At 38.3% G+C, this 14,243-nt stretch overlaps 1 protein-coding gene across 1 annotated transcript in view; it reads left to right on the top strand.

The window, feature by feature from the left end:
* Nucleotides 1-2,516: 2,516 nt before the first annotated feature.
* LOC135699843 (uncharacterized) overlaps nt 2,517-14,243 on the top strand; it is a gene marked incomplete at its 5' end in the record, with an annotated part of 36,858 nt that continues 25,131 nt past the window's right edge. Inside the window, 2 exons of the mRNA XM_065220197.1 lie at nt 2,517-2,718; nt 2,843-2,991. Of these exons, the coding sequence (XP_065076269.1) occupies nt 2,517-2,718; nt 2,843-2,991 (351 nt within the window). The remainder of the gene's footprint in view (nt 2,719-2,842; nt 2,992-14,243) is intronic.

Genomic DNA, 14,243 nt, shown 5'->3' with positions numbered 1-14,243 from the left:
TTCCGCAATTCAAAAACTCGGTAAAAATTACTGACTTGATAAGTGCGTACTGATGTATGGTTGGTGAAGAGGCTAGTATGTGGAGGGTATTCTCGGGCTAGTGAATGCCACCCATCCCCACTTATAATTCAGTAATACACAATTTATTCATTTCTGTTTGAAATGTTTACAAAGTTTGACAAACAGAAATGAGCATTGCAGTGTAGTTACCAATTTTCCAAGTCAAAGACTTCAGATAACTGTTCAAAGTCCCAGATTATTTATAACGGAATCGTAAACTTCGAGTTTTCTAGGGAGTTGATCTCGAGCACTTTTGTGATTTTAGGCACTAAATTGTCATCACAGTTTTGTTATTGCATGTTTTCCGGTAGCAGATAATGGACTCCTGGAAAAAGCGAAGTGAAACCAGAGCCCGAGGTTCTGAATCATATCACCTTAAAACAATTTCTATGTAAAGATCCCTTCAGACCGATCACGTTTGTCATAGTGGTCTTTGTTTTTTTGTTCATGATTCCGTTATAAAAAATCTGGGACTTTGAACAGTTATCTGAAGTCTATGACTTGGAAAATTGGTAACTACACTGCAATGCTCATTTCTGTTTGTCAAACTTTGTAAACATATCAAACAGAAATGAATAAATAGTTTATTACTGAATTATAAGTGGGGATGGGTGGCATTCACTAGCCCGAGAATACCCTCCACATACTAGCCTCTTCACCAACCATACATCAGTACGCACTTATCAAGTCAGTAATTTTTACCGAGTTTTTGAATTGCGGAAATCTTCGGTAAAATTTAAAAAAATCTGTGAAAAATTCAAAGTTGAGAAATGTGTTACCAAAATTTACAGACTAACTTCTGTTAACCCCGTGTAATGATGAAAAATAAAAAAAATCGATTTTATCCAATCTTTACGAATAACAGTCGTTTGAATTTAACCGAGTCAGTAATCCAAAAATCCAGTAAAAATACTAACTCCTTTAAAAAAATCTAAGTGTGTATGCAGAAGCAGCGGAGTTGCATGCTCCTCCATCGAAACAGCACCGCAGCTGAGCTGCGAGTGCTATGAAATAAAAAGTACATCGACTTATTACCACTACCTACTTCTCTCCCTTCCGCTCTCAGAACTCGCCGATTCGGTGTCTCTCGTTGTGTTTTCTGCTGAGACTGAGCAATATTCGATACCGCGAAACATCTCCGCAGTTATGTTTTCTTTCGGCGCAGGAGATGTGCGGTAATCAAAAGTTAAGAATGTAGCTAAACATTTACAATAACATTCTAACAAATTTTCATGTGCGTAGTCCACTGCAACAGCCGAACGTACGAACGAATAGGGTGACTATAGCGCATTTTATGAAAACGTCACAAGTTTTTATGGCTGTTTTAAATCAATAATTACGAAGAAACCATAAAGCCTACAAGGTTACTACCAAAGACACAAATCTAGGGAACTGCATGGAGAATGTTTTGTAGAACAACTAAATAAACAGAAATGAAAATATTCAACTTAAAAACACTAAAATGTATGAAATTTCACCAGTTTTTTCGGTACTTTCAAAATACTTTTCAATTTTAATGTATGATAATTAACTTAAATCGAGTTCTTTTCTAGAAAGCATTGATAGCTAAGACTTTAATCATTCATTTGGTATGTTGAAATCAGAAAACCACATTAAGATTAAAAAAATATAGCTAACCAAAGTTGGCAATACAAAAAAACATAAAATGTTGAATAACTCACTTAGCAGTCATTTCCGACCCTATGTTTCATGGGGATTTTTTCATAACTTTAGGAGCCCTATCTACCCTGAAAATATGTAAAACCCGGAACCAAACACCCTGTATATTATTCAGTTTGCATGCATGCATCATTCCCCAGAGACATTTGTACCTAGAAGTGGTATTTTTATCATTTGTGATGTGATTACTAAAAGTAAAATGTGCGTTAAATCGGAAAACCAAGAGTAAAGGGAACGTATAGTGTGATTCTTCGCAAAATGTTGAGTTCTCAAAACTAACACAAACCGCATAGTTCATTTATAAGAGGGACTAATTCAAAATTAAATTGTTTTTCAGACAGTAAAGCTACTCAGATTCATCAAACAGCTTCAAAATTTATCGTGAGAGTGGTATGATTAAATTTGGATTGCAGGTATCATTTGACCTATAAGTTGAATATTTCAGTGCCTTGACTAAAACGCATTTTTTTGGGGTGTCATTTACCATCAAAAAAAGGAATCCATTACAGTATTCTAAGAGTGGTAGGTGTAGCTTTTACATAAGTTTGCATCAGCCACACTGATCCAACCTTGTTCGAACCTAGTGAGGTTATTTTTTGTTGGGGGACCATTGCGTCCATTATTAACCTAGTGAGGTTCCACCGTCAACGAATGGTGGGAGATTTGATTTAGCCTCCCCCGTGCCAACCATGAGCCGTGTACCGATACAAGCACATGCACTCGGGTTTTAATAATGAATGTTTTCCATGTTTCACGGTTCTTCCTTCTCCTACCAGTTGCGCCATCTGCGCGTCCAACAAGTCAGCTCCTGGGTGCCCCTTTGGGATCGGACGTGCAATTGGAGTGCTCCGTGGAAGCATCGCCCATGCCGGTGTCCTACTGGTTGAAAGGTGGACGCGTACTGCCCACCAACTTTGCCGGCATCACTAATGGCAATTACGAAGCGGGTCAGTCGAGACCGGAAATGCTGCTCGATGGGTAAGGTCAAACGATTCATCCAGTTGGTGCGGCGGAAGAGTTTTCCCCCTTTTATGCCGATACGATCGATTTGATTCTTCGACTGATGTAACCTTTACTTTTTTTTTATCACCACTCATTCTAGGCCGAAATACGGAATCACTGAAGAGCGACACGGATTCCGGACAAATATGCGCCTAGTGGTGCGGTTTTTTTCACCAAATGACGTCGGCACCTATCATTGCGTTAGTACCAACTCGCTGGGAAGGGCCGACGGTACGATGAGACTGTACGGTAAGTTGATGGCGCCATCCGAGCTGTTTGTGATCGACCAAACTTTATTCCCTTTGTCGCTTTTTTCTTCCTGTTCTGTTGCCACTTAGTTACTTATTCCATCGGTGGGTGGAACTGTCTTATGGCTGTGGGTTTTTATTTTCCTGTCACGTCCTATATTGGTACACTTTACCGGTGGTGGTGCCGTCGTAGGAAGTGTATCAAAAGCATTTTAGCTGACTGGTATAAGAACTTGGCAAAATGTAATTCGGCTAAGGTGTTTCGCTAACGTATCGTTGGCATTGTCAATTTCTGGCCTAGGGGGAATTGCGCCACCAATTCCGACAACGAGTGAGTGGCCGGCTGGAGTGGGACATGACATGTTCATAATTTATTGATTGGTTACACATTTCGGAAAGTTCGTTTCTATGACTGGCTACGATGACGATTACATATCGGCCGGCACTAACTTTGTTTCCGATCAACGCAAACCAATTACATCACAAAGTTTTGTTTGGGAGTTTTTTCAAGAATGTGTTGTTGAGATCTGTGTATTTCAATTAGTATGTAATTGATATAGCCTTGGACTTTCTTCAAAGATCGGAAAATCACTCTCAAATCTCATTGATTGAGTTCTCCTAATAGAATAAACTTGCGTGCGAATCTACAAACCAAAGCTCACGCTTGAGATTCTCAAGCATTTTCACGCACTCATACTCACAACGCCAAACCACACGCTATTTCAAAACTACCCACATTTGGGTAGAATCCACCCACATCGGTCAAAACTGGACCAACCGAAAAATGGGTAAACTAAGTTGGGAGTGACAAGTTGACAAATGGAAAACATCGACCTGAATCCGATCGTTGTTGTTCATTTGTCGACTTGTCCTTCCCATCTTAGCTTACCTGTTTTTGGGTAGGTTCAGTTTTGGCCTGTCTGGGTGGATTCTTCCCAAATGTTGGTAGTCTTTAAATAGCGTGCAAGTTAAAACTCATAAAAACCGCTCAAAATTTAAAAGACAATTTTACGAAATGACAGAGGAGCGTTTGCCTGACAGAATTTGATAATATTGATGTTAGGTAACTGTCTCCTGGGTATTTTTAATATTATTTTCGGACAAGTTGGGCCGAAGGGTCTCCGATTTCAATGAAATTGTGCCCATAGGTAGAGCTCATGGAGATATATGACCAACAAAAAAAAAAGTCAGGGTTGTCGACTTTCCAGGAAAACTAAAGTAAAAGTTTTTCGATATTCTCGGACACCACCAATTTCAAAAAATCACAACTTTTGAAGCAAGCATCGCACAGTCAAAATTAATACTTGAAAGTTACTTATGATTTTGCCAGATATTCATAAAAAAAATACAATTGAGTCAAAAATCTCATGAATATTTTCACCAGAAATGAAAATCAAAATGAAAAGCCCTGAAAAATATCTGCATCATGGATAATTTTTATCAAAAAAAAAATAAAAGCTCGCAAATTTATAAGCTTTCTTCGGTAAAATAATTTCATCAACTGATCGCTATACTACATCCGACTCCAATCACTTTGGCGCTCAAAATGCTTCCATAGTGCTTGCTTCATAATAGCGCAGTATTTTTCGATGGGTGGTTCCGGTGCGTTGAGGGGGGGGGGGGGGGTCATGTCCTTGGGTACGAAGCTGTCAGCCCGTTGGTTTCGTCCCGCTCCATGACAACGTTTGAATAGTGGCACGAAACATGATCCGGCCAGAAGATTGTAGAACTTTCGTGTTACTTTAACAGAGGAAGCAGACGCTTCTGTAGACACTCCTTGAGGTAGATCTCTCCGTTTACAGTACCGGTAGTCACGAACAGCGCACTCCGTTTGCCACATGAGCAGATCGCTTGCCAAACCATTTATTTCTTGGCAAACTTTGAAAGTTTCTGCTTCCTTATTTCCATCAACATCATCAAACTTGTGCTGGGCGGTAGCCCCGGAAGTCCGCCTTGATCCCATAATGAGACAATGAGGCTTCGTCAGCATCTGGGTGTGCAGTTTCCGGGCTCGTGACTTTCCCACCGTATTTTGCCGTTTGTCACGATTTGAAGCATTCTGCACTTTGTACGTATACAGTCCCTCCCGGTCTTTGGCTCCCTGAACGAAAGACTTGGATAGATTAAACTTTTGGCCACATCCCTGACCGAAGCAGAGTTTCGTACTAACGTTTAATCACACGACTCACCGTTGACTGCACGATTCCGAGTTGCTTTCCGATATTCCGATGAGAGAATTGGCCTTTTGATTTGGATAAGATTCCAATTTTTTTCCAATATGAGATAGAAAATGTGCATGTTAATTTTCTCAGGAATTTAAAAAACTGATTTTTCTTGGATTTTCTAGAATGGGTTCCTAAAACAATCACATGTTTACATATTTTTTGAATTTTGAGTCCAAATACGTGCCATGATGACATAGATTTTTATTTTACTTTAATACAAAGAAAAAGAAAAATTTCTTCTCTTCCGAAAAGTCAAAATTTAGTTTCTTTTCGGGTTTTTAAGCTTCTTCTTAACATCAGAAAAATTGCAAGAAACATAGTTTTGACAATTTCATGATAATTCCAAGAATTTCAAGGAACTTTTGATCACTTCAGAATAGCTCTGAGAACTTAATAAGTCCAGAACTTAGGGAAAATTTTAAGATCCTTTATTAACTGCCAACAGTCCGAGGGCTTTTCCATAAATTTCTCGAAACTTTTATGAACGGTTCCATTAAATTTAGCAAAACTACTGGAACGTGAACTTTGTGTCTGTTCTGAGAACAAATAACAAAAAAAAACCATGAATAACATGAAAATTGCGGGAACTTCAGGAAAATTCCGAGAGCTTCATATATACTTCGAGAATTTTAAGACAGCGTGAAATTTCATAAAATTATACATTTTTTGGCAAACTCAAGAAGTTCCTAAATAAATGAATGAGATCATCTGACAAACTCAACGATCTTAAGGGCAGTTTCAATAACTTCAGGAAAGTCCAGAATTTTGGGAGAGTTTAAAGATCCGTGAAAAATTTCTTTAAATTCACGAGAACTCCATGAATTCTAGGGAAAATTTGAGAAACTTAAGTTCATAGAGCTCCTGAGAAATTTACAAAACTTCATACATGCTTTGAAAACATAACAGAAGTCCAGACATTTTCAGGGAACATCTTAAGGTGTAGAACTTTATGAGAACTGCACAAACTTCAATGTAGCTTCAAAAACATCAGAGACGATCAGATACTTAAGCAAAGTTCTCAGATCTTCAGAGAAGTCTTGACAACTTTAGAGATTTTTTTTAGGCATTTTCATTATTTTTTGGAATTTTTTTATTTGTTTATTTGTATATTGAAAAACTCAACTGTCAAATGTTGTCTTAATGAATAAAACTTAAACTAAATAGTTGCAATCAAAGGGTACGGAAAATGCCAAGTAACCGATGACGAAACACGTCAGTTGATACATTGAAGTCGAACATATAGAAGAAGTTGTTGAATTGTCGGCTGAATGCACGGATTGGCTCGTGTCGTGTATAATTTCGGTGCAGTGGTTCCAAAAACAGAAAGTCGCTTTGACGAAGAGACCTCTCAGGGGCATACATATGTAGCTGAATGTTTAGAATGTTTAGAGTTTGATCATAGATCTTCAAAGCAGTTTATTCAATTAAAGGGTGATACGGTCAAAATTTGGTCAAGGGAAAACGCGTGTAAATCGGTGAAATCGTTTATTTAAAAAATCAAATTAAATTTCTTTTTCAAGTTCAATTAGTATAAAATTCAGGAAAAATATTCAGTTAGGCTTCCGCTTTTCCAAATCCGAATTGCCGGGCCTTACGCTTGACCCCTGCCATCAGATTTTGTACAGCCACCTTGTCCACCTTCTTCGCCGCAGAAAGCCTTGAACTGCTGCTCGCCCTTAGCAGTTTTTTTGGTCTTCTTTAGGTTCCGCTTGACAATAGCCCAGTATTTCTCAATTGGGCGGAGCTCTGGCGTGTTGGGAGGGTTCTTGTCCTTGGGAACCACCTGCACGTTGTTGGCGGCGTACCACTCCATGGCCTTTTTACCGTAATGGCAAGATGCCAAATCCGGCCAAAACAGTACGGAACAACCGTGTTTCTTCAGGAAAGGCAGCAGACGTTTATTCAAACACTCTTTCACGTAAATTTCTTGGTTGACAGTCCCGGAAGCTATGAAAATGCTGCTTTTCAAGCCACAGGTACAGATGGCTTGCCAAACCAGATATTTCTTTGCGAACTTTGACAGTTTCATGTGCTTGAAAACATCTGCTACCTTTCCCCTTCCTTTTGCCGTATAAAACTCCTGTCCCGGAAGCTGCTTGTAGTCGGCTTTGACGTAGGTTTCGTCGTCCATTACCACGCAGTCAAACTTTGTCAGCATCGTCGTGTACAGCCTCCGGGATCGCGCTTTGGCCGTCGTATTTTGTTTATCATCGCGATTTGGAGTCACTACCTTCTTGTAAGTCGATAGTCCGGCTCGTTTTTTGGCTCGATGCACGGTTGTAGACGATACACCCAGCTTATTTGCGGCATCTCGGAGAGAGAGGTTAGGGTTTCGCTTGAAACTACCGGCAACTCTCTTTGTCGTCTCAGCGGCTTCCGGTTTTCGATTTCCCCCCGATTCAGACTTCCTGGCTGTCGACAAACGTTCCCCAAACACTTTAATTACATTTGTAACGGTTGATTTGGCAACTTTTAGCGATTTTGCCAACTTTGCGTGCGAGTAGCTCGGATTTTCGCGATGCGCGAGCAAAATTTTGACACGCTGCTCTTCTTGCTTGGACGGCATTTTGACAACTGAAGAGTGAATTCCAAAATCAAAATAGGAGCAACATTCTACACACACACACACCTTCAAAATGAGGGGTGTTCAGGTTTTTAAATGCAAAATTGAAAGAAATACGTCAAGTTGATATTGACCAAATTTTGACCGTATCACCCTTTAATTGCTGGAACTTTCAAGAATTTTCCAGAAATTTTAAATAATTTGAAAATGTTTCAGGAATGTTTCAAAAATTTCAGGGAAATCCCATCAATAACAAGGAAACGATAAGGACCTTCAGAGAGCTTCTTAATAATTTAAGGAACATTGTCATGGAGGAATGAAAACTTCTGGTACGTCCAGAGAAGTTCAGATAAGTAAGGAGATTTTAAGGGATGGTCATGGAACAGATTCGAAAACGTTAGAAAATATAAAGAATTTCTGGATTGTTCAATAAAATTCAGGAAAATAACGAGAACTTAAAAAAATATTCTAAGAAATTCAGGGAAGTCTAGAGAAATTAGTTGCAGTTAGGAGATCTTTCGGGCAGTAATAATGACTTCAGAGATGATTAGACTTTCAAAGATCTTGAAAAATTATTAATTCTGTTTGGATTTTGATCCAGTTGGGATCTTCTTCAAGGCTAGTGTTAGTAGATTGTTATTTATTTATTTTTTTCCCTTTATTAACGAGACGTTCAGTCTTAGCGAGATTGTTAAACTTTTTGCGCAGAACAGAAGATGCTACAAATTTATATTCTATGAAAAAAGTTAAAGTCAAAAAACTGGGGCGTCGTAGCGTATGCATCCACCGTTAAACTGAAAATCCAATATCAACAAAATTAGTAGTATACAATTTGCTGATTGCACTGATTGCAGACACATTTTACCAGTACTCTAGTTCTGTGTGTACTTCCCTTAATTTCGATTATGGACGCTCCTTAAGTTTCAATTTACTTTGATGCTTTTTGGAAAATTTCAAAAGCAGTTTTTTCCGACGCATTATTTCAGATTGCAAAAAGCTCGCACTATTCGATTCCTTTTGATATTTTACACAAAATGACGTAAGCTTTTTGCAATCTAAAATAATGCGTCGAAAAAAACTGCTTTTGAATTTTTAAAAAATGCATCAAAGTAAATTGAACCTTAAGGGGGCACATGGATTTGCAACATCATTGTAACCAGCTCTAAATTTACCATGACAGCACTGCTTGTACTTTACTGAACTTGCGTGACCATTATTCTCATATTAGAGATGTCGCGTTGATTTTGCTTCACAGGTTTTAAAATTAAATAATCAAAATAATAGGATATTCAGGAGATTCAAAAAATATAAATTTTCTTTGTTATAGTCGTTTGAACATCTGTAGGTTATTCGTGACTTTTGTGGGAAACAAATTTAAAGAAGTAATCTTATGCATGCGAAAACTCTTTTTAATAAATTATGATTGTATGATCTTTTTTCATTTATTTTCTTGAAATCCCTTGGTACCAGTTACCGGGCTTACGTTGCGTAACATTCTGACCTATTCTGCGTGGCACGTATGGTGAAGTGACTCGCTGTCACTTTTCACCTTACCAATCAGGCTAAGGCCTTGAGGTCCTCTGCTGTCCAAAGAAGTCGTCTCCATTCCACTCAAGCTATGGCCACACGTCACCAGCCTCGTAGTCTGCAGGTCGCCTTCACAATAAAACATCGTCACTAAAACATTACCTTCATCTGTCATAGGTAGTACGCTCTATGGCTATAGCGTGTAAACATCAAACGCACGGACGATGAAACCAATTCAAAAGTGACTCAATTTTGCCAAATGTTGGTTTTCACAAAAGTTAGTTGAATTTTCAAAGATTTTCCTGGAAAAACTTCTTGAAAATGAGGAAAATTGAGAGAAGTTTTACTCAGGCAACTTGCATACTCCTAGACAGAGGAAATTTGTCTTCGATTTTCGTCATATTCGAGAAGTTTTTCATAAAAATGCTCGGACAATACTCATTTTCTGAGAAAATCCGCTTTTGTCAAAATTAAGTCGAATTCAATTCACTTTTCAGTCGGTTGCATAAACCGTGAAAGATAATTGATGATGCACGCAACAAAAGGCTGCATACTGAAAAAAGTATTCACATAGTTTCTATTAGGAACGCACATAATATTTTTTCAATATCAAAATTTTATTGGACAAATCAGATTCATGTGAATTTGTGGTGCAATTTCCAATTATGGGATTAAATGAAAGTTATGTGAAATTCATATCGATAGCTTCCACTGGTAATATGATTTATTTTATGAGTGTACTACTAACTAAGAAAAATTTAAATTGATCGTTAAATGCGTGTTTGATAAAAAAAAAAACATACCAGTATTATGTCTGTTTGTTTGTTATTATACCTTATGTAAGAGAATGTCAACTCATCCTCATCCATTTTTAAGAAACTGTTCGGAATGTGGAGACCCCTCCTCCTTTCTTATCCCTTACATAATTTTTGGATGACCCCTATATATTTTTGCCGTTCGGTACAGGTCGTTGAATGATATGTTAACTTATAGGCACAAGGTAAGGTTTGGTATCAATTTCATTGCTGTGAATATGAATTACACAGATAAATAGAGTGTTGATTGCTGGAATTGTTTAAACTGGTAAATAGTCATTCAATATCTTGACTAGTGTCACTTCAGACTTATACAGCTTTCAGAAATTCGGAACTGATTGCACGTCATTCTATTAATATAAACTTCTACTCAAACCTCTGCGGAAAAGCACAACTCATATACATATCTACGAACGACCTGACAGTACCCTACAGTTGGCTTCTATTCTTCCATCAATGCACATTCAATCGAGACTTAGTTTGGATTCTCATTTTACTTCAAATTTGTATGCGCAAAGTGAAGATGTACGGCGAGCATGTTTCGATTTTGTCGACAATAAATCCCCTTTCACGAAGGAAATCAAGTGATCAGTATTTTCCAGCATCCAAAATGGGGAAGAAAATATTTGTATTGAACATCGTTACCATAACCGATTTCGTCTGCCTTTCTAGCTCGGGCATTACATGGTTGGTACCTACTTGCTTAGGATTGAAAATATGTATGTTACAATATTTTCATTTCAAATTTCGACATCTTTCCGCATCTATTGAATCAACGACCGTGTGAGTGTGCTCTTGTCCCATGGAGCCATTTGGGGAAGCAGTTTCGTCCTCCTGTCACACCCCAGTACCACTGCTTTCATTGCGACTGTCACGCTTCCTGTCACCTCGTAAGTAATATATACATACATCGTTGCAAACAAATACTCCAATGCCGTTTCGTTGGTGAAGCGGGGAACGCTTGGAGCTGCAGAAAAATTGAGAATCGCACCGTGGCATGTGAAGTAAGTTTTACGATGGATAGTCTACGTATAGATCGTCCCGGTGAAAGACAGTCTGAAAAGGACGTGGAGTGGATTTTATCCGACCGTGCTTTTGATTGCTTTTGCTTTCTTTCTCAATCCGTCGCCTGATTCAAGCAACCGGTACTGAGTGGCGTAAAAAATGGCACTCCTTCACCACTATTTTTGGTAGCCAAAGACGAGCACCTTATTCGAACTTGTTCCGAATCCCGATCTCGACTGTGACTTTCTTTTCGTCGGAGGTATGAAAAGACATGCTCTTACGGCTCTCCTGTAGCAAATCTATCTCCATCGATGGAACAGGAAGCTCAAGGTTTACGATTTAGTTTGTGCAAAGTTTTTCCTCCCCATCCTACAATCTATCATAATCTAAAAGCTTTATTGAATTTCCATTCAAATCACGCTTCCATTGTATTTATATCTTCATGAAACGCGCTCTCCATCTTTTCTTGTGCCTTGCGTGTGTGTGAAAGAGCGGAGCTCTAGGTTCTTTGGCAAAGGAATTGGATACTTTCGCAGAAAAGGTGTGAGATGCTACGCCTGAATGGAATGTAAAGAACGAAAGCACGACAGCTTAGGGATACACTCCACGGGTGGAATGGAGTAGACTTATATTCCGTCATAACTTACATACTTTGGCAGAAGAAGAAGCTAAAATGAAACCAAGGGAATTCTCTGCGTCTAGTCCAAAGTGATTCTCCACTCAAGTAGGTAGCTAATTTCCATGATCCGCTTCTGAAGGATTCTGCATACCTTCAATAGTTACGTGAAGTTGACATTCAGAACCAGGCTAACATTATAATAAGCTAGTGCACAGGAATGCTTTCCATACGAATGCAGCTGGGAAGTTTAGCTTTTGATACTGATTTATTGCAGCTATGGTTTCTCGTAGTTTAGGTTTTTCTATCTGAAAAATTCTGCTCTTAATGCTATTCCTACAAACTTACTTACATTGAACGGAAACAATGATTTTGTAATTCATAAAGTTTTGCAGAACTCAGAGGACAGACAGAGGTTTGTCTCGTGCAATGTGAGTCTGTAGCTTATGACATTTGCTACACGCAAATATAGCAAATCTAAAAATGAAAAGTAAGAATATCTTTCCTATGGGAACAGAAAACGTTGCGGTTATATCAGGCATAACATTTGATAACGGCACAAAAGCATTTTGTAAACAAACTTTCTAAGGCCCTTTACACGTGAACCAAAGTACGCCCACGCAAACGAACAACATCATCGGATAGGGGCAACTATCACCTTTCCGAAAGTGGTATTGGTTTGCGTGGGCGTACTTTGGTTCGCTTGTAAAGGGCCTTAGAAAGTTTGTTTACAAATGCTTTTGTGTCTTTATCAAATGTTATGCCTGATATCAGGCATTGAATGAAAACAGACATGAAAACATCAGGAAAAGTAAATTAAGATGTACAATTTTATTCATTGTTACATGATCAACGTAGAATTAACGTGGTGTCATTTAAGTATGTGTAGGGAATTCCACGTAAAAGGTGAGTGATTTAGATATAGATAGATAGAGCGATGATAGATTGTTGATATCAGTGATTCGAATTAAAGAATTGTTTTAATTGGCGAGTGCAACTGTACGTCCAAAGTATTAAAATGTTTTGTTAATTAGTTCGAAACTTCTATAAAACAACATTAGTTAACCCTGTTCAAGGCTACTTTGCCATTGATACATCCACCAAAACTTCATTACGACTAGAATCTGTCTAGTTGGTTCATCCTGGAGAAGGTTCTGAAGGGTATATTTTCGAAGCTCTTCAAGATTGATTAACTTTAAAAGGTTGTATGACGAACGTATTGAGAACCATTTGGATCCCGTATTTAAGGGGGGAAATACACGTAACTTTTTTTTTATCTTTAAACGCGTTTTTCTCTAAACGGTGTTTTCCAAATTGGCGGGAAAGATAAGTCAAAACGTTCTTATTCAAATGACTTGAAACCTGGCGTATCTTAATAGAAATAGATTTTTACTCTATGCGAACCACTGATATCATGAAAAAAATAACAATACATAATTTTCAGGTCTGCCTAAAGTGGAAAAAAACAGTGAAAAATCAACTTTTTGTTTTTCAGATATATACATATTTCTAATTTTTTTTTTTTGTTATAAAAGTAAGTTTTGTCCATTTTTCAAGTCTCTAGAACGCCCGCCAATTACCAATCCCCACCGGAGGCAACCTCCTTCCGATGTGACCCCAAGGAGCCACAGAGGTCACACACCAATGAAAAAAATCTCTAATGTAGAGGCAGTGATGGAAAAGTTCGCGAAAACTCACTATGACTCGCGAACTTTTCCCTTGGTGAACTTCGTAAAATATCGCGAACTTTTCCAACACTGTGTAGAGGAAGATTTAAGCAATTTAATGCAAAAAACCCCAAACGTTTGCGTTGTTTAATTTGCTCACAAAAAAATTCCGAAAATCTTAGATGTGTTACTTGTATTTCCTCCCTTAAGCTAAAATAAAAGTAATTTGACATCCATAAAAACTTTGTTCAAGCCATTTTCGCCAGCCGCTTGCTGAATCCACTAGAAGAAAGATCATCAATCAAGATAGTAAAGGATTTGTAAATTACATCCGATCGTAGTATGGCGTACAAAGTAGTGTTTTTGTTGAGTTGTGCTGTGAAAATAAATTTATAATTTCGTGTGAAATAGTGGCGTGTGCCGCGAAAGGATTATTCCAACGCGTGCCCGTGGTGTTTTTCTAACAGGATAAGTAGAGGAAAGGTTCCCTAACAACTAGTTTTTGATTAATTTTGTATTTTTCCCCCGGCGCGCTATTCCTTCTGTATAGAGAGCTGTGGCGGTAAAATTTTATTTTGTGTTCTCCTCCCCTGTATATGTCTGCTGCTAACAGTGTAAGCGTTTAATTCGGTAAAATGGATGTGTGTAATGTATGCGAGCAGTCTATTGCTATGAGTGGGCTCCCAGTTACATGTGTAGGTCCGTGCAATGGAACGTTCCATTTCGCTTGTGCGGCACTCACTAAGACTGCGGTGAGGCTTATAGCAGATAATGCAAATGTTCTGTTCAAGTGTGATAGTAGTCTATCAGATCAGAGTTGTGACGAGCAGAATGA

Source organism: Ochlerotatus camptorhynchus, unplaced genomic scaffold (assembly GCF_037179485.1).
Source record: "Ochlerotatus camptorhynchus isolate MF236.1 unplaced genomic scaffold, CSIRO-AGI_Acam_v1.1 ptg000119l, whole genome shotgun sequence".
Classification (NCBI taxonomy): Eukaryota; Metazoa; Arthropoda; class Insecta; order Diptera; family Culicidae; genus Ochlerotatus; species Ochlerotatus camptorhynchus.
The sequence above is the reverse complement of the archived record's forward strand: the minus strand, read 5'-3'. Positions and strand labels throughout refer to the sequence as shown.